At 42.3% G+C, this 21,381-nt stretch overlaps 1 protein-coding gene and 1 long non-coding RNA gene across 16 annotated transcripts in view; one reads left to right on the top strand and one right to left on the bottom strand.

Moving 5' to 3' along the window:
* Positions 1-21,381, bottom strand: part of TCERG1 (transcription elongation regulator 1) — a 143,288-nt gene that overhangs the window by 57,866 nt on the left and 64,041 nt on the right. For 11 of the 14 annotated variants that reach the window (XR_016392788.1, XM_089909456.1, XM_089909459.1 and 8 more), the window contains exon 1: positions 1,924-2,031. Coding sequence is in view for 13 of the 14 variants with exons in the window: in XM_089909456.1 (XP_089765582.1) it covers positions 1,924-1,982 (59 nt within the window). In the remaining variant the exon portion in view is untranslated. Of the gene's footprint in view, positions 1-1,923; positions 2,032-5,245; positions 5,361-21,381 lie in introns of those variants that run through there. The other 3 variants (XM_089909458.1, XM_089909457.1, XM_089909468.1) reach the window with 2 other exon arrangements.
* Positions 1,195-15,434, top strand: LOC149749681 (uncharacterized). 2 transcript variants are annotated; one of them, XR_016392790.1, is made up of 4 exons: positions 1,195-2,259; positions 12,383-12,532; positions 13,499-13,656; positions 14,487-15,434. It is a non-coding gene; the product is annotated as an uncharacterized LOC149749681 (long non-coding RNA). The 2 variants fall into 2 exon arrangements; XR_016392789.1 differs by lacking the exon at positions 1,195-2,259 and having other exon boundaries at positions 9,806-12,532.

Raw genomic sequence — 21,381 nt, 5'->3', positions numbered from 1 at the left:
AGATCAATCTTAATTAGCATGGAAGGTCCCTGAGGAAAAAGGTTTTTAGTCTGGTTCAAGATTCTACTGCCAGCACCTAGGTCAGTGACTCTCACGCTGCACACAATTAATGTGGGTCCACTAAACGGACCATCTCTAAATCTCCTCTATTCATTTATTTACAATATATATACACTGAACACCTTATTCTTCAGGCACTATGATAGTGACACACCATGACATGCGTTCAGAATACAAATACAAAAATTAAGCCCCAATTTCTGCCATCAGAGGCCACAAAAACAACTAATTTCTCTTAAACCATGACGAATGTTAAAATAAAAGTCTACAATATGCTCTGGAAGGAACTTCCAACCCAACAGGCTAAGGTATAAAACATTTCCAACAGAACACCTAATTTAAAGTCCTATTCAAATCAGTTTTGCAACAATGTCTAGACTACTATTAAAGTCTAAAAGGCTACTCATTGTAAAACTGAAGAAAAATACTCTCTAAAACGCAAAGTAATGTTCCCAAATAAACCTGTAAGACTACTAACCTTCTCTTAAGGTCAGAATCAGGAATGAATTTCATCACGAAAACTGAACAACCCTGGCAATGCACTTTGATCACTCATTACTTAAGTGTACACGTGGGGTTTAAAGGATTTGAGATACATCCCTTTAATAAGACTTTATTCCTACCAGAGTAAGAATTTTTGTGACCATTCAGAATCTAAAAGACATGACTTTTTCTTTTTCCCTGAAAACTTGAGTAACAATACCCGTTTTCCTTATACAATTTCATCTGGTGCTCTAGACAATACTAGAGTCCTCATAACTTATTCTGCGCTTTTTCATTCTCAAAGACTGATAGTGGCACAATTCAGAATGGGAGCTGAACATCGGACATGACATTTTTCCCACCCAGAAACATTAAAAAAAAAAAAAGTATCAAATACACGCAAAGCTCAGTACCTCGTTTTCCTTAAAAACCACTGACTAAAGATTTTTCTCTCCAAGACACTTAATTACAAATTCCAGAGGCAGGGAAAAACCAAGGCAAGAAAGGTCACTGCCATCCTTAGGGCGATGGCGTGAGCAGACAAACAGAAGGAAGAGGAATGGAAGAGTGCACCGAGTCTGGCTGCCTGGGTTCAAGCCACTTCCTGGAGCCACGATTCCACCAAACCGAGCCGGTTCTACTTCCCCAACCTCTACGAGGCTCAGTTTCCTCACCTGTAAGATGGGCAAGTCACTTAACTGAAGATGGCTCTTGCACTGGGGCCTGCAAAATAAGAACAGCAACTACTCCAAAGGATGGGTGTGAGGATCACAAGAGACAAGTCTAAGGAAAGGGTCCTCTGGCCCCTGGAAGCACCTAACAAACGGCTGCTGCTATTGTTACTACTCACAAATACGGGGTAAGAAACCAAAGGATACGAGAAAGGAAGGCCGCACGAAGTTAATGAAAAGCAAGCAACGTGGGGAAGAAGGAACAGGGCAGACGTGGGGACCCCAAAGGGCGGCGGAGGGCGTGGAGAAGGCCGAGCCGGGGAGTTGGCTGAGGCGTGGAAGGCTTCCGGGAGGAAAACTGGGCCCCCGCCGGCGTCGCGCCGGGAGCAAGGCTGAGGCGGCCCGCGCCTGAGGCAGGGCCCCAAAGCGGGAACGCCGGGTCCGGCCCAAGGGCCGCAGGCCGCGAAGGGCGCCGGGGCCCCGCGAAAACCGCAGGAAGCGCCCCGAGAACGTGCAGGAGGCCGCGACCCAGCCCCGGCCCGGCTCCCTCATTCAAGCCGCCTTCCCTTCCCCCTTCTCCAATCCCATGCGGTCCTGGCCCCCAGCCGCCGCGCGTCTTCGGCCCACCCTCCACCCCGGCCCTCCGCGCGGCGGGCCGAGCCCCTGGGACGCCGGAGCGCCGAGATGTAAGGTAGAGCAGCGCCCTTACCTGAGCTCCCCCGGGTTGAATCGCTCACCGTCCCCCCCGTCCCCGCCACGCTCCGCCATTACAGAGGGCCGCGTTCTTCCACCCGCCGCCTCAGCGTCCCCTATTGGCCGGGCGGATCGTCAATCTCGCGCGAGAGAGGCGGAGATAGCAGAGATCTGTGAAATGACTGGTCAGACTTTCTATCAATCCTCGAGCGGAGGATGGTATCTGCCTTATTATTGGTGAAAGGGCCCGCCGACTTTGAAAGCGGTATGGAGACATCCAGTTGATTGGTCGCTCGGAGGCTTTATGGTAAACGAGACTTCAGCAACGGGGAACTGCCGGCGCCCTCTCGCGGTAAGTGAAACTGGGTCCTCCCACGTACTCCTCGGCCTGCGGTAGCCACGTGTCTGCCGGCTTCCAGAAAAGTCAGTTGTGGAGCCATATTGGCCTCATACTGGACATATTGGCTCGGGCGGAGACCATTTCCACTGCGTGAACCAATCAAAAATCGACCTGGGTCGCCGGTAAACCAATCACAGAGTTGCTGTGGAAATGAGCCATTTCCCAGCTTTTCAGAATCAGGAGTCTTAAGGAACCACTGGATTATACCCGTGTTATTAAATAATATATTACTAACTACAAGAATACCTCAAATTGTATTAAATAATTAGTCGCAGGCTAAGAAGTGTTGTAAGTTGCTGTATTAAGTAAGTTGCAGGAGGCAAGCCTCAGGCAATTTACAGTTTAAACCATCTGTCCTTCAATTTCAAAATACACTTGTCTGAAATTAGCATACCCTGATACCCAGAAGGAATTCTGAATATTTATGTCTTTTTATTAAAAAAACAAAACAAAACAAAACTTTAGGCACTGGAGTTTCAAAGTCATGATGAAGATGAATTCTACCATTAAGGAACTCAAAATATTAAACTAATAATAGATATATTTTACTCAGACCTAAGCATATATACCAAGCACTGTCCTAATTACTTTCCATGTATTATCTGTTTTAGGCCTCATAAAAAGGCCTTATAAGAGGTGAGTACTATGAATAGCCACAGTTTATAGATGAGACTGAGGCAGAGAGAAGTTAAGTAACTTGGCCAAGTTTACACAGCTAATAAATGGCAGAGCCTGGCCTTAAACCTGAGACAGTATGTCAGCAAAGCCCCATTGCTAAACACCGTGATCCAAGAAAAACTGAAAACATACATGTACACAAAAACTTGTACAAAAATATTCATAGCAGCATTATTCATAATAGCTAAAATGTCCAAGCAATTGGTGAATCGATTTAAAAATATGGTATATTTATACAAAGGGATATTATTCAGCCATAAAAAATAATTAAGTACTGATACATGCTACAACATGGATGAACCTTGAAAACGTTATGCTAGGTGAAAGAAGCCAGACACCAAAGGCTACATATCATATTGAGGCAAGAGATAGGTGGGCCCCCCTGCAGGGTAAACAACTGGAGTTTCTGTCCACAGGGAACGAACTCCAGTTGCTTACCCTGGGCAGGGTGGGTGGCCAACTATGTCCTGCCTCAATCTTGGCTGATAGAGTTGTGCCCTCGTGGTAGTTTACAATCACTTATGTGGGGTATTTCTTCCGGGTTTTCTTTGGCCAATCATTTTGACTTGCCTGGTTCAGAGTCCGTATTTGGTATATCTCAGGATCTTCCCATGTGTGTGCGTGCATCTCTCAGTCAAGATGGATTCCAGCAAAGAGGCCTATGGGTATACTTGACATCATTCCCCTTTTGACCTCCAAGGAGCTTTCTGGTTGAGAAGGTCTCCTTGACTTCAAAAATGAGAAATATGTGGTCTCTTATCTTTTATCTGGGCAGGGCCCAGCCTCCTCTCTCAATTGTCCTGTTGTTGATATTTTGGAGTTTCTGTTCACAGGGAATGAACTCCAATTGCTAACCCTGGGGGGGCCCATCTACCTCCTGCCTCAATATGATTCCATTTAATGAAGTATCCAGAAGAGGCAAATCCATAGAGATGGAAAGTAGATTTCCAGGATGGGGGTGGGGAGTGACTGCTAATGGGTATGGGATTTCTTTTTGGATGATAAAAATATTCTAAAATTAGATAGCGGTGATGATTGCACAATTTGGTGAATATACTAAAACCTGTTGAATTGTACACTTTAAAGAGTGAATTTTATTGTACGTGAATTACAGTATTTCAATAAGTACCATGCTATACTGAATGCCAGTTAAATATTCAAAATCAACGAAGTATGATAAAATGTGATAAAGGCTGAACACAGTTCTGACCATGATCATTTGGAAAAAGGAAAGTATGGCTAAAATTTCACTAAATATGTAACATTTTAACAAACTGGAGCTTGAATGAGAGTGAATGGTTAGATCCCTTTTTCAACATCAGCATGCATCTCCAAGTCCTGGCAAACTATTCCAAAAATAACACTTATGTAGATGGCTCAAGACAGACTAATCCCCACTGCTGGGAAACAAAACAAAACAGAAAAACCCCACCTCAAAATTGATACCTTACAGAAAGATAGTCACTGGCATATTATAAAAGATGACAACAAACTGTCAGTTTGAATGGATGGAAGAATGCCTTGTGGGGCAGACATATATACATATGTAGACGTATCACACGTATTAGATATAGATATAGAGATAGATATAATTCGATAAATATAATTAGATAGATATAGATAGATATAAAATCATTTCATTGCTTCACTACTATAGTTTACTCACATAAACATGTCCTTGAAATTCAGGTATTTTGCACTCAATAGCTATTAAAAACATAACGCAAATATGAGCTGTGTCTTCAGTGAACCATTTTATTAAATCAATGTAAAAAAAGAATTAAAGAAATTCAGTGAATCTTTTAAGAAACCAAATAGACTTCCTGTAGTCAAAGCTTGATAACTCTTAAGATACTACAGATGGGCATAGCTGTACAGCACAGAAAAACAAATACCACCTTTGCCCAATTGGCAGCAACTGAGTTATAGATCCTAACATTTAGTATATCAAAGTGAACTGAAGAGGCAGTGTTGGCTCAAAACTGATTAATATCATCAGGGCTCTAAGTCTTTGTTATGAAGTCACTCTTCAGAAGTGACTCTTGAGAAGTGTTTCCAATGCTGAGTCAGTTTTTCTTTTCTTAATAACTACCATTTTTGAACACTTATCTTAAGCCCATGGTAGGTACTTTGCATACACTATTTTTAATCCCCTGCAGGGCAGGCATACTGTCCCCATTTTACATATGGGGACACTGAGGCTCAGGGGTAAGACTCACCCAAGTTTGTATTGATAGAATCTGCTTCTGAGTTCACTCACATGATTGTTGGCATATGTCACTTCCTCGTGGGTTGTTAGACTGAGGACATACCACATGGGTCTCTTCATGGGGCTGATGACAACATGGCAGTTTGCTTCTCCCAGCATGAGCAATCTAAGAAAGAGAGGAAGAGAGAGAGACAGAGAGAGAATACCCAAGATGGAAGCCACAGACATTTTGTAACCTAATATTAGAGTGAAATTCCATCACTTCTGCCCATACTCTATTCATTAAAGCAAGTCAATACATCCAGCCCACACTTAAGGGGAGCGGATTGCACAAGAGCTGAATACCAGGAGGTGGGATCACTGGGGGCCATCTCACCTACCACACTTCCTTTCAGGTTTCAACTTACACAATTACTTCCTCCAGGAAGCATTCTTCAGAGAGAAAATCTGACCACTAGCCACCCCCATCTAGGTAATTTCCCCTATTATATTCTCCTATAGCACACAAGATGCCTTTGTAACATTCCAAGCCCTTGTTACTACCTATTGTAACATTGAGCATTATGGGTATAATGTGTTTTACATATTTTACCTTATTTCTTTTCCTGTCAACTCACTTTATTGTTTTTAATTCTGAAGTATTTTAAAGTAAATTATAAACATCATGACATTCCATCCCTCAATACATCAGTATTTATCTCTTTTTAAAAATCTCATAGTTTTCTACATATCAAAAATAACATTTTCACTTCTAACATAATTAGCAGTAATACCAAATCCATATTCAAATTTCCCCAACTGTCGCTAAAATGTCCTTTTCAACTGGTTTGTTCTGATCCAATCAGGATCCAATTCAGAACCATACAATGCATCTGGTTGCTATGTCACTTAAGACCCTTTTAACCTAGAACAGTCCGTTTTTTCATGACACTGACTTGTTGAAGATCCCAGGCCAGTTCCACCTTTTGGATCTGTCTGATTGATTCCTCTAACCCTTGTATTTTTTATAAGTTGGAAGTTAGATCTGAAGACTTGATCAGATATAAATTGAACATTTTTATCAAGAGGACTTCATAAGTAGTACTGTGTATTTCAGTTACATCATACCAGGAGACACATGAATATCCCAATTTCCCACCCTTAATCACTGACATTGGGTTAAGGTTATGACAGCTCAATCCTTACATTGTAATCAGAATGTTATCTGCACTATTAATAATTACTTTTGGACAACAGTCATAAACCAAGACCATCTCCAGCAAAATTGAACAAATGGTCACCCTACCTATCCACCATGACCTAATGGTTTAATGATTTTATCTTTTCCTGAATCAATACTTTCCTTAGGGCTAGCAAAATAATGATTTTCTAATTACATGTTACTTTCTACATTTACTAGCTAACAATTCTTCTGTAAATTAGAGATTTCCTTCAACAACAGGGGCTATTGCCCCTAAATACAGTTTCTATGCTAAAAGTGGATAAATGCTTAGTTCTTTCCCTTCATTTATCAACTTTCAAAATAAAATGATGGTTTGATAGTCATCTCAACTGGGAACAGATTCTTTTTTCTGACTTCTTTAAGTATTATTACAGACACACGGGTTTTCAGTTATTCAATCCGTTTCAATTAGCTACAATCAATAATCATTTTTGATGCTAGAAATTTCTTACATTATCCATTTTCTTTTCACAACAATCATCTAAGTAAGGTAATATCACTGTCTCTTTTACATATCAAGAAACTGAGACAAAGAGAAGTTAGGTAACTAAGAAATTTACTAAGGTGGCTCAGATAGTAACTTCAATGTGCAGTTGAATACAGACTCCAAGAGAGTAGGAATGCATTCATGTTTTTAATCAGTGAATATAGCTCAGTGCCAGTTAATAAATAAGTCAATGAGCAAATTAGTTAATGATTATCATTTCTAGTTGACACCAAAAAAAAATTCTAATACCTACTAAAGACTTTCGGATAAAATAATATCTGGGATTAGCTTCAAAATAAACAAGAATGGGGAGCAGCAAGGTCAGGGAGAGAATGTGAGGGGAGGGCAGCAGGTTATAGATGAAACTAGGTTGACTATACCTTGATAACTGTTGAAGCTGGATGATGGGGAGATGAGGGTTTATGATACTATCCTTTCTACTTTTTTAATATTGAAATCGTCCATTCATAGAGAAAATATTCTAAGCCCTTGAAACATTCAACTATAGGAAGCTGCCTAAAAGTATTTAAACTGATACACAGCAAAATGTGTCTGCTTACATTGTTAGTTTTTAGTTGGACAGTCGATGAGAAAGTAAAGGAGATGATATGAGGTACCCCAACACACGTAAAGAGTAAAAGCATCTTCATAAGGGAGATTAAGGTAACAAAAATCTCATGTTTGACTTCTTAAAAATTGAGATATAATTAACTCGTTTGACCTTTTGTTGGAAAGCCAACAATGCTGTATGCTTTTTTTTTTAATGCCAAAACTTGTAGAAAATCTGATGACTACAAAAGGAAGGGGAAAAGAAACTTGTGAATCTGTCTTCTAGAAGAAAAGATATCCTCAAGAGAAGGATTTATCCAAGTTGACCAAATTGAGGAGCCAGATAAAAAGACACCAGGTCACAAAACACAATGGGGTACAAATAGATATCCATTTAAAACCTTGTTTTCAAGTAAACATGAAAGGAATGAGGAAAACAGAAAATTACCATTAGAACACCACAGTAATCATTGCTGCAGGCAAGATCTACTGATGAGTGCTAAAATTAGTGGGTGAAACTTTAAGGAGAAACAGGATATTGCATTACTCAAAGTATCTCCACCCCAAATTTATAAATCACTGTGGTGGTTTTAACATATGTCCACAAGTTCTTTGGTAGTCCTCCCTTCAGAAGGTGGAGTTAAGTCTCCCCTCTCCTTGAGTGAAGGTTAGACTTAGTGACCACCAGATACAGCTTACATTTGCAGTGGAGAAACCCAACAGACATCATCTTAACCAAGTGATGGTGATTAACATCTTCAGTGACAGCATGCACCCCTAATATGACATGATGAAAAGGGCTCTTCACCTCTGTGCTATTCTTCCACAAAATCTGTAACCTCCATCTAAACTTGAGAAAACATTAAACAAACTCAAATTGAAGAACATTTTACAAAACACCTGATCACTATTCTTCAAAAGTGTCTAAGTCATGAAAGACAGGTAAAGACAGAGAAACTGTTTAAGGCAACAAAGGAAACATGACAACTAACTGCAATGTGGGATTTTGGCTTGCATCCTGGAACCAAAAAAGGACACTAGTGGGAAAAGCCATGGAAATCTTAATACAGTGTGTAGTTTAGTTAGTATTGTACCTCTTAGGTTTGTTTGTTTGTTTGTTTGTTTTATTTTTGGCTGCGTTGGGTCTTCATTGCTGCGTGTGGGCTTTCTCTAGTTGCTGCGAGCAGGGGCTACTCTTCATTGCGGTGCGCAGGCTTCTCACTGCGGTGGCTTCTCTTGTTGCAGAGCACAGGCTCTAGGCGCACGGGCTTCAGTAGTTGTGGCATGCGGGCTCAGTAGTTGTGGCACATGGGCTCAGTAGTTGTGGCTCGTGGGCTCTAGAGCGCAGGCTCACTAGTTGTGGCGCATGGGCTTAGCTGCTCCACAGCTTGTGGGATCTTTGCAGACCAGGGCTCAAACGTGTGTCCCTGCATTGGCAGGCAGATTCTTAACCACTGTGCCACCAGGGAAGTCCCCTGTACCTCTTAGTTTTGATAAATGTACCATGGTTATGTTGACACTAAGGGAAGCTGGGTGCAGAGGATTTCGGTATTAACTTTGCAACTCTTCTGTAAATCCAAAATTATTTCAAATAAAAAGTTTTTAAAATATGTTTTCAGCTTCCAGATAGCTAACTCTCAATGATGCCAAGTGCAGAGGGTGGAAACCACAGCCATATTGTGATGTATGCCTTATTATCCATCTATAAAATGAGAGGGTTGGACAAGATGCTCATCCAATGATCAGGGCAAGCAGTGCACAGAAATGTCCCTAGTAAAGGCTCAGTTACCTGAGTGCCAAGAGAGCACCCAAGGTACCCTTGACCTTGGGAAATACGTGTGGTTAAGGATTGTACTCCTAGCTTTACTGTTCTCCAAATATATTTTCTTGGCAAAATAAGACTAGAACCAGGGACTTCCCTGATGGCACAGTGGTTAAGAATCCACCTGCCAATGCAGGGGACACGGGTTCAATCCCTCATCCAGGAAGATCCCACATGCTGTGAAGCAGCTAAGCCCATGCACCACAACTACTGAGCCTGCACTCTACAGCCCGCAAGCCACAACTACTGAGCCCATGTGCCACAAATACTGAAGCCTGCGCACCTAGAGCCCGTGTTCCACAACAAGAGAAGCCACCACAATGAGAAGCCCGCACTCCGCAACAAAGAGTAGCCCGTGCTCACCACAACTAGAGAAAGCCCACATGCAGAAACGAAGACCCAACACAGCCAATAATAAATAAATAAATATATTTATTTTTTAAAAAAAGACTAGAACCAAAGATCCATTTCAATAAACCAGAATGCCAATTTATTTACAGAGAATTACACCTGTCAGGTGAGCCAGACATTCCTATCCTCTCTGTGGGCAGAATTACAGAGCAAGCAAAATTATCAGAAAGCAGTTCAATGTGATTGGAAGCAGAACAAGGGCAGTAAGTTATTTGATTTGAATCTTTAGTGGGATTGGGTCATGATAGTCTGAAATTCACTATCCCAAATAGAGATATACTTTCCACTTAGAGCATCTTTGCCTACTCTTGCATTGGGGAACTCTCTGTCCCACCCAAGAACCTCTTCCTTGCATACATAGCTAAGCCTACTTCTCTAGCTAAGAGATTTAAAAAGAGGTGTGTTCTTTTCTGTTCCGCTCTATAGGAAGCAAACAGAAAGGAAGTCATTTTTATTATTAACATCATTGGCTGATTCAGTCAACAAACAATAAATAATTAGTGAGCTCATGAATTTGCAGTCCTTTAAGATAATTTCATGGATCTCCTGGGATCTGCAAGCCACAGGGTAGAGTACAGTACTCTGGGATGACCATCTATGTTTCGTTTCCACAATTTTTTCCCAATAGAATACCATATAATTATTTAGGCTTCCACTTATTAAATGATAATCACATTCCCTAGGATTACCCTCATTTGCATTTGTCCTAGAATAATCAACCACTCATTTGCAATCTCTTGGTTTATTAACATAAATGACTATACCTAAGTCCATTATATTATATATGCATTTTACTAGTTTAACTCCAAGAAACTCTGGATTTGTTCCAAAATACTCAATGACACATTTATAATCTCTTGGTTCATTAATATAAACTGTTAATCAAATGCATTGTTTAAAGTAACTGCTATTTATCTTACTAAATTGGTGAGGCATTCCTCTTTCCTTCTTTTAGCAACAACAATTATGTCTTTTGGGGTTCATTCCAGCTCTAAAATCATACTATTAAAATTTTTCTGTTTTTTTTTTTTTTTTTTTGTGGTACGCGGGCCTCTCACTGCTGTGGCCTCTCCCGTTGCAGAGCACAGGCTCCGGACACGCAGGCCCAGCGGCCATGGCTCACGGGCCCAGCCGCTCCGCAGCATGTGGGATCTTCCTGGACCGGGTCACGAACCCATGTCCCCTGCATCGGCAGGCGGACTCTCAACCACTGCGCCACCAGGGAAGCCCCAGTTTTTCTGTTTTTCAAAATTAAAACAACATCATCTCAGGAATCCTCACATAATGGTTATTTTTTTAATTAGGAAGTTAAGGATTTTGTTTATTTTAAGAGACGTTATGATTGAAAGCTGTGAAAGGACAGCTCTAAAAGATAACATTATTTTTAAAAGACTTTAATTAGCTAGCTAAAACAACAAATACTTTCCCTACACATAGTAAAATGAATGGGTGTACTGTCTAAGGAAGAGGTGTGTCCCTAAAGCAATCCTGGGACCCAAGGGAAAGGGTTCAAGTTGACTAAAGAGCATTCTTAGTCTTTGTTTTTTTTCATAAAAGTAATATTTAAGACTCTACTATAATGCAATTGTTTTAAATACTGTCATACACAATTTCCCCAAATTGCCAACTTGAGAAGTTACAAAAGCAGTTAATTGGAAAGCTAAAAAGAATCTTTGAGATCATCTAGTCCATTCTTTGCACAAATTTGATGAGGAAGCAGAGACCCTGAGAGTTTGATTATTAACTTTCTCACAGTCACATATCCAGTTAGTGGAAAAAACAGGAGTAGAACCCAAGTCTTGACAACATTGTGCTTCCTCAGTTCAATTTGAAAGCTCTGTCTCTTAAAATTTACAAAACTCAACATCTGTAGTATATCATTAAGCACCACACCAGTCTCAGGACAAAGTAAAGTAATAATTTGTTATTGCTGTAGCAATAACTCCATCTTAGAAGTTACATGAACTCCTCTCCATTACAAAAACGTATCAGACCAAGTGTTCTAATTTCGAATTCAGAAGATAATTCATTTGTCGATTTGGCAAATCCATTCATTTGTCCGTTTGGCAAACATTTGATGAACACTTACTGTGTGCCAGGAACTATCACAGTTGCTAAAGAAACAAGAGTCACTGTCCATGGAGTACACAGCCTAGAAGAGGAAGTAGATAAACCAAATCATAGCCATGGCAAATGACTAGTGTTGACTAAGTGACTACCACATGCAAGCATTTTACATGGAACTTCCCAGTTAAGTCCTCATGACAATCATATGCGGCAACAATTTATCCCCACTTCACAGATGAGGTAGCTGAGAATTAGAAAGGTTCATCGAGTTGCCCAAACTCATACAGTTTAAGTGGTGTAGTCAGGCAATTCCACACTATTGCATTTGCCCTGAATCTTTATGCCATACTGCTGGGAATTCAGGCAGAAACACAGAAGCAGGGCCTCTGATTGGAGGGAAAGTCCACTGTGAAGATGCAAACTGAGGAAGCAAACAAGGACCAGGAAAGGATGCATTAAGGGATAGCATTTTGGAAGCAATTTTAGGAACTAAAGCACTAATGTACAGGGGAGTGGCAGGAGATGAACTAGAAAGGTGGGTGAGCTTATATTTATTCCATAGGTAATAAGTTTTGTGGGGATTTTTTGCGGTACGCGGGCCTCTCACTGTTGTGGCCTCTCCCGTTGCAGAGCACAGGCTCCGGACGCACAGGCTCAGCGGCCATGGCCCACGGGTCCAGCTGCTCTGCGGCATGTGGGATCCTCCCGGACCGGGGCACGAACCTGCGTCCCCTGCATCAGCAGGCAGACCCTCAAACACTGCGCCACCAGGGAAGCCCGGTAATAAGTTTTTATTCAGGGGTTTCAAGTAGGGAAGTGACAGGATCAGATTTGCTGACTACAGTCAGTATGATGAGTTAGAAAAGAGTAAGTTTGCAGTCAGGGAGACAGTAGAAATTGTTGTGATTGACCATAATGAGACTTTGAGCAAAGACAATGACAGCAAGACTGGAGAAGAGGGGACAGGTTCAGGAGCTTTTTTTTTTTTTTTTTCTGATTAGAAGTTATTTGATTTGAGTTGGTCAAAGACCAGAGATATGAAATGTTGCAAATACATCATCAAAGATAAGCTCTAAACAAACAGTTAAGTGTAACTGTGAATTTGTTATCTTTTATAGATTCGTCCTTATTACATGTAAGTGTGTATATATATATATATGTATATAACTTTTCAGAAATATATTTTGTAAAACAGGATGGAATCACCTGTAATTAAACAAGGAAGTTGCAGGTGTGATATCAAAAAAGAAGACTTTAGAAACTTTTAGCCATTTGTCCACTTTTCTGCAAACTTTTTTGTGGGTAGCCCTTGCTTGAAATATTGGCATATTCCATTTGGAACATACTTCTATTCTCTTTCTTCCACTCAGGTGGAAACAAAGTAAGGGTTTTTTTTGTTTGTTTTTTCCTTTTTCTTTTCTTTTTTTTTTTTTCCGCACCCGTGTGTCTTGGGGGATCTCAGTTCCTGGACCAGGGATTGAACCCTGGCCACCGCAGTGAAAGTGCCAAATCCTAACCACTAGACCACCAGGGAACTCCCGAGGGTTCTTAAATCTCAATGAGATTATGATGATTGTTGAAACGCAAAATGGTCAGTTATACAAGCCTCAGCCCCCGAAGATCCGCGTTGCTGAAGCTAATGGCTAAGTGAAGACAATTAAGAGAAGGGAAGGCAGCAAAGTGACACATGTTGAAGGGAAATGACTAGCTTTCATACCTAATCTGTTACTTCATCCCTTATGTCAGAGGCCATGCCAACAGTCTCCCTTCGCCGGCGCTGTTTTCCGCCAGCCCTCTTTCATGCCTGACCTCGTGAGATGCACATGTGCTCTACCTCCTCTGGGGCACCTCACCTGAAAGATTGCTGGTTCCCGCACTGCCCCAGAGCAGGAGCTATTTAAAAGGTAGGATCAACAAAACTAGGTGAGTGATTGGATTTGAGTGTGGGACAGGTGGGGAATTTTAGGCCACATTAAGATTTCTAACTGGGGCAGCCTGGGTTACATAGGGATAACTTCTCCAACCTCAGAGATCAAGTATATAGTTATAGTCACAGACATAAATTCTAAATAGACTTGCTGGGTTTGGACTCTCTGTATCATATTCAAATTTCCTTGTTAATCAGATACTGTAGGACTTTTAGAACGAAACAGAAACAGAGGAATGTGGAAATTAAATGGTTTACCCACAGCCCAGTCACTTGCATCAGAACATCAAAACTTCATGAGATTTGAATTAGGAAGTTCCCAGAACTAACATGAAGGGTCACAGATCCCTTTATGCAGAAGAACTTGTTAGGCCAAAGTAATCATACTAAAAAGTAAATAATAAAGCAAATCACTTTTAGTGGAATTCACTATTAGCGAAATGACACATTCATTCATAGCCTTTCTAACTTATACATTTCTACACTTGTAAATGGAAACAGTATCATGAGACCCAGCTCCTGCCCTCAAGGAGCTTATGGTCTAGTTTAGGAAGAGACTAAGAAGCTAAAACTGCAGCACAGATGATAAAATTTCCAACAGGAGTAGCTCAGATGCTGGGAATCCCAGAAGAGGGTGAGGAGACCCAGCCCTGAGGGCAGTGGCCCCTCCTCCCTGAGGTCAGGCCGCCTACCCTGTAGGAAGCATGTGATTGTATTAGGCACAGACAATGTGGTGGGCATTTCAGGTAGCAGCAAAGCATGGGATGGAAGAAGGACATTTTGACTCACCCCACCATTTTGTTCCAGGAGATGTTTCAATGCTGCAATACCAAGAAGTAAGCAAGCAATATCAAAGGACTGCTGCAGCTTCTCTGTCACAGGTTGCCTGGGTTTGAATCCTGGATCTGCCTTTTACCTGCTGCACAATTTGGGACAATTTATTTCCACTCCTTGTGCCAAAGTTTCCCCATCTTAAAATGGGAATAATAATTGTATCTCCGCAGAGTTTCTGTGGGGGTTAAATGAATGTAAGCCCATTTAAAGTGTTTAGAACAGGGCTCATAGTAAGTGCTCAATAAAAATTAGCTATTACCATTTCTATAAATATAATATTTTTTCTTATTATTTGACCTCCTCTTGCTGTCTTTATCTCTCATGTCTGAATCTTTCTCTCTGTTTTACCTGGCTCTCTCTGTTGCATATACTGCTCTCAATTTTCTCATAGGTTAGCTAAGTAATAAATACAAAGTATTAGTCTGATGTCCAATTCATAATGGATATTTCTAGTAAAAATAACCAATACAAATTGAAACTGAAAATAGCTATCATTGCATGCAGTAAAATGTGATATTGACTAAAAATTGACTGAAGATCAAATCTTAAAGTGCAAATATGCAAAATTTGAGCCAGCAAAGTTGAGCCTGGTAGAAATAACAGTCATTGAAGAAACTTCACACAACTATATAACAATTGATAAAATTTGATGCAGACAGAACTGCTGGATGACTCAAATCTTCTCTCTGAAATTTAAATGAAGAGCTAATTCTGTCAGAAATAACCCTGGTAGAGCAGTGTTTAAAAATCCGCCTGCCAATGCACGGGACACAGGTTCAATCCCTTGTCCAGGAAGATCCCACATGCCGCGGAGCAACTAAACCCGTGCGCCACAACCCGTGCGCCTGCGTGCCACAACTACTGAGCCTGCACTCTAGAGCCTGTGAGCCATAACTACTGAAGCCCGCGTGCCTAGAGCCCATGCTCCGCAACAAGAGAAGCCACCGCAGTGAGAAGCCCGCGCACTGCAACGAAGAGTAGTAGTAGTAGTGGGGGAAGAGTAGCCCCCACTCGCAGCAACTAGAGAAAACCCGTGTGCAGCAACGAAGACCCGATGCAGCCAAAAATAAATAAATAATATTTTTAAAAAAGAAACTTTAGTAAATAAAAAAATAGCAAAAAATGAAAAAATACTGTCTAATACAGAAAACTGATCCAGAAAAGTATTGGTGTTTTGGGGGAGGATTATTTATTGGGGTTTATGATTTATTGGACTTTGATCCTGAAAATGCTTTCTCAATGAACATGTAACAGTGTTGGTATAATTTTGATTCAATGTCAAAAATGCCATTAGGGTCCAAAAAATTAGGGTCAGGATGGTGGTATGGATCAAGGGGTGTACGTGTGTGTGTTTGTGTGCACAAGTGTGTAGAAGTTAGGGAAAAACAAAAGGCAGCATGGCCTCAGAAATGGAGTGGCATGTAGATTATCCCCCATGCTATTAGTAATCTCCTGTTAACCTAACTGATGGGCCAGAGACAGAGTAGTGCACAGGCTTCAGGATCAGGCAGACTTCGGTTAAAAAAGGGTTCCATCACTCACTAGCTGTCACCCTGCAGAAGTCACCACCTCCCCGAGCCTCAGCTTCATCTGAAAGCAAGAATGGCAATAGTACTCACCTCGTAAGGTTATCATGAGGACCCCTTGAGACAATGCCCCTGGCAGGTACCTGGCTTTCAGTCTGCCCTTGGAAGAGATGTTAGCCACCATTACTTGTTATTGTTCTAATTTTTCAGTGTGTCTGTGCTCCCGGAAGTTACTCATACAGCTGGCAGCCAGCTAGATGAATAACTTCTTCTGAATAGGGTCTTCATATCATATTTCTTTACCCACCCTCCCCAGCCCAGTTTCCAGGACCCCAACACAATGCCATGCTTATCATATGATCCCAGTGATTTTTAGCTGTATGTTGAGTGCATATTAAAGAAAGAGAGAAATGAAAGGGGAGAAAGAAAGGGAGTTGGGGGTCAGGGCTGTTAGACATATGCGGTGCATCAAAGGACCGCCAGACAGCTGGTGAGCAGGGGAACACTCCTAGGTGCTAGGTACTAATTAGCTGACAGGTGGGTCAAGGGTTGGAAAAGGCGGGAAACAGTATGTTGTTTACTTTCCAGAATGAGAGGCTGCCCCGAGGCCAGGTTCCCTAACATCGCCACTCCTCCTGGCTCAGTTGGTACAAGTGAAGACTATGCTCCTCTCCACCTTGAAGAAGCCCTGGGCTGAGTGAAGAGGAGCTTTGCAGACAGATTTGATACCTAAACTTACAAGAAAGGCTCTGGGCCACTTTGGCCTCAGCTAGCACTCCACTTCCTCTGGTCACATCTTCCCTGACACTAAAATACAGCTTAGAAAGACAGCTTAGTGCCCTTACAGTCGCTGTAGCTTCCTCAAGCTGCAGCCCCCTCTCTCTTTGATGAGCCTGCAGGGCTGTAATTCTCATCCCCTGACATTTATGGGAGGCTGCGTATTAGCAAAAGGCTTTACAGCCATTTTTATGAGGGCTGCCTCCCTGAGACCTGTCAGGTATAGTCACCCAGACCAAGCAGAAGGAGAGAGCAAGGGCTGGCGAGTAATGGTCCTCGCCCCCCGGCCCGCAAAGAGCCCAGATCGGAGCCTTGCAGGTGCCACATTTCTTCAATCGCGTGTCATGGCTGATCGGCTTGCCCTCGTAGCCTTGGCAGCTGTCAGTCATCCTCTGCCATGTATGACTCATCAGTGGGTCCTGAAGGTGCAGCTCCCAAAGGCATCTTCTGTCCATCCATTTCTGCCCATGTCCACGGCACCACTCTGGTCCAGCCTACCTCCCACACAGCCCCTGCCTGGCTCTGCCTCCTAGGCTTGTCCCCTGCCCTACCTTCCATGATCCACACAGGAGACAGAGTGATCCTCTAGATGTTTACTTATTTCTTTCATGTACGCACCTGTAAACTTTCTGATACTTCTGGGAAAATCTTTATGGAAATTGTAGAGCGAAAATGTCCTACTGAAAGAATAATCTCTTTTAAATTTTATTTATTTATATTTTTGGCCGTGCTGGGTCTTTGATGCTGTATGCGGGCTCAGTAGTTGCAGGGGCTTAGTCGCAGCATGTGGGATCTTAGTTCCCCGACCAGGGATCGAACCTGGGCCCCCTGCACTGGGAGTGCCGAATCTTAACTGCTGGACCACCAGGGAAGTCCCAGAATAATCTTTTAAAAACAAAAATAGCGACCTTTCAACAGCTTCCTCTATTGGGTCAGATTTATTCAGAAGAAAATCCAAGTTCCTTCGCAGACTGCAGGGTCCCTGCATGATCCAGCCCCTACCCGCCCCTCTGGCCTTCCCTCCACACTGGTCCCTGCTCCCACGACAGGTTCAGGGACCCACTTCTCAATCTGCCCGCAGAGCCCTGGGCTCTGCTGTCAGGTCAGCTGAGTTTGTCTCAACCTCCCGGTCTCAGCTCACGTGTCACCTCCCAGCCCCCGAGTCTTAAACTGCCTGTTAAGTGCTTTCAGAGCCATCTGAACAAACTTTTAATGTTTCTTACTTGTTGACTTACACATAGTCTGTCTCATTTGCTAGAATGTACATCCCAGGAGAACAGGGACATGTATTTTTTACCGTTGCACTAGTGCTTAGCACAGCACCTGCACAGGGTATGCAAAGTATACTTATACACAGTAAATATGTGTTTGAAAATCAAATGAAGGAATGAAGCAATCCACTGAAACACCGTTCTCCATCTCGAACCCCCTGCTAGTCTTCATCATAATCAGTAGAGGGCAGCAAAGACCCTAAGTTATCTAATTTCTGGGGTTTCCTCCAGAAACTTTTGAAAACTTATTCCCCTTTGCCAAATAGCAGCGTCGTGTTTATCAGGAATTTCAGGGAAATGTCTTGCCTTAAAATTTCTTTCTTCTCCTTATTCCTGAAGCCTTCTCCTCTCTGAGTCATTTACAGGTTTTTTGTTTTGTTTGTTTGTTTTAAGATTCCAGGGACAATGCTCCTTAGGAGATGATAGCAGATGTTGTATTGACTAAGCCAAAAAGAAACCCAATGGCCTGGAGCCTGTACCTCCCTGCCAGACAAGTTAGTGTGGGAAAAAAGATGCCTCTGTCATCACCGACAGCTGTTTGGGACATAAGGATTTACGGCTCTCCCTTATGGTGTTTGGGGAGGAGCAGGTACCAGCTAGGCAGCTGTTGTTTATGTTTTGAGCATTTGTAAGAGCAAGTTGTGTGTGTGTTTCTAGTTCTGTCTTCTGCTTGGATCTGTTTCTGCTTATTCCATCTTCCCTTTTCTTTTTAACAATCCCCCACCCAGGGCAGGAACCTCGGCATCTCCTGCCTTTGTGGGCTCCTTCACCAAGAATGCACCCTGAATCCAGGTAAGCAGCAGTAGAATCAGCATCCACAGAATCCCAGGATGGTGTTTTCATTTGATCTCTGCCCTACAAATATTTACTGAGCCCTGTGACTTACCAGGCCTGGGTGTGTGCTCTCTGGGTACAGATGCTCCATTTGATTGAAAGAACAGTTACTAGAATCAAAAGGGAGGCAGAGTTTCTCAACCTTAGTGCTATTGACACTTTGGATGAGATAATTCTTTGTTGTGAGAACATTCTAGGATTTTAGCAATATCCCTGGCCTCTCCCCATTAGATACAGGTAGTACTCATCCCCTAAGCTGTGATAACCAAAAATGTTTTCAGACATTGCAAAATGTCCCCGAGGGGCAAATTCCCATTCCCCAATCGTTTTTTTTAAATTGTATTTATTTATTTAATTTTGGCTGCGTTGGGTCTTCATTGCTGCACGCAGGCTTTTCTCTAGTTGCAGTGAGCGGGGGCTACTCTTCGTTGAGGTGTGCGGGCTTCTCATTGCGGTGGCTTCTCTTGTTGCGGAGCACGGGCCCTAGGCTTGCAGGCTTCAGTAGTTGTGGCGCACGGGCTCAGTAGTTGTGGCGAGCAGGCTCAGTAGTTGTGGCACACGGGCTATAGAGCGCAGGCTCAGTAGTTGTGGCGCACGGGCTTAGTTGCTCTGCAGCATGTGGGATCTTCCCGGACCAAGGCTTGAACCCATGTCCCTTGCATTGGCAGGCGGATTCTTAACCACTGCACCACCAGGGAAGTCCCTACCCCTCAATCTTGAAAGCCATTTTTTTAAGGATCATGGTGGAAATCTTTTGGGGTGTCTTTCCAGCCTGAGTCAATGACCCCTTTTTCTCCTAGTTCTGCTCCTCACTATCCCATGCTTGTGTGTTGTGACCTGAAGCCTATGGACTGGGCAGATTGGACATCTGACCCAACTTCGGTCTCTCAGCTTCTTTCCTTTGGGAATTTGAAACTAGGACCCAGGGACTGAGTACCAGCTGGGTTCTTCAGGGGGACAAAACTTAAACGCAAATTTAGAAGATGTGGGCGGATGTATGATAATGTGGGGAACATGAAGCAGAGATATACTACTGCAGAGATAAGAATGAAATAAACTACGGGGATGGGGAATAAATTAGGAGGTAGGGATTAACATATACACACTACTATATATAAAATAGATAACCAACAAGGACCTACTGTATACAGGAACTATACTCAATATTTTGTAATAACCTATAATGGAAAAGAACCTGAAAAAGAATAGTAATAAAATAGTAACTAAATCATTGTGCTGTACACCTGAAACTAACACAACATTGTAAATCAACTATACTTCAAAAAAAAATGCAATAAACTACGGAGAAACACAGAGGAAGAGGCAGACAGAAGTCACCTCATTCTGGCCCTTTCTGGTTCCAGTACTTCCTAAGGACAGGGTAAACTTCCTGCCTTGGGTAGGAAAGACATTGATAACTAATTCCTCTTTTGTGCTAGGGCAGTTTTTGTTTGCTTTTTTCTGAGTCCTAACTGGTACATTCTCTCTAGCCTGGAAGTGAAATCATAACCAGAAAACATCAGGGATCTAGGCAGTTTAGGGAACTGTTTCTAACCCTCAGGGCAGCTCCACCCACCTCTGCAGATGCGCGCCATTCTCCTTTCTCTACCAAATGGCTTCCTCACCCTCTCTATAGAATTTTTCTTGTCATAACCTTAGCTTGTACATGGCCTGGTGTGTCATGGCCTCAGCTCAACTTCTGGTTTGCTGTCCATTCACTAACAGCAAACCCAGGCTGGGTTTCTTGGCTCAGATTTCTGAGCAAGAGAGTCTGATTGGCTCATGTGGCAAAACACTATTGGCTGCCCATCCCACAATCATCCCTCCCAATCAGTTTTGTTCAGGTGAACAACCCAAGGTGATGAACCAGAATTGGTTTGTTAAGGGCAATGAGATGTAAAAGGAATCTTCTTGGGAGGCTTATAGAAAGAATTTTATCCTTGATACAAGAAGGCAAAGCCCAAGGAGGAGCTAGTCCATCCCCTTCCTGCCTACTTTGGATATGTCATGTGAGGACATGATATATGAAGCCATGGCAGCCATTTTGCAACCATGAAGTAAAGCCAAGAGACTTAGAGAGGAACTGGCAGAATCGGGCTACAAAGCCTTGAGCTGACAAATTAACCAACCCCGGAGCCATGTACCTTTAAACTTCTTGTTACATGAGATAATTAGGTATCCTTACAGTTTAAGCTACTTTGACTCCAGTATCCTGTTACATGAAGCCAAAAGGATCCTGACCGATACAGTATAGCTCATCTTTTCAGGCCAGGTCACTCAGGTTCCAGGTCACTAGCAGGCTATCCTGTCACACACCTACCTCCAATCCATGTGTTTATTCCCCTGCCCCAAACTTTTATTATGAAAATTTTTACACCTACAGAAAAGTTGAGGAAATAATACAGTGAACACTGAAATACCCCTCATCTAGATTGTTAACATATGCAGCTAAATGCTGTA

Source organism: Delphinapterus leucas, chromosome 3, assembly GCF_059928025.1.
Source record: "Delphinapterus leucas isolate spDelLeu-1000000601 "Yukka" chromosome 3, BTC_Dleu_Yukka2, whole genome shotgun sequence".
Lineage (NCBI taxonomy): Eukaryota > Metazoa > Chordata > Mammalia > Artiodactyla > Monodontidae > Delphinapterus > Delphinapterus leucas.
Note: the sequence above shows the minus strand (reverse complement) of the source record. Positions and strands in the feature narration are given on the sequence as shown.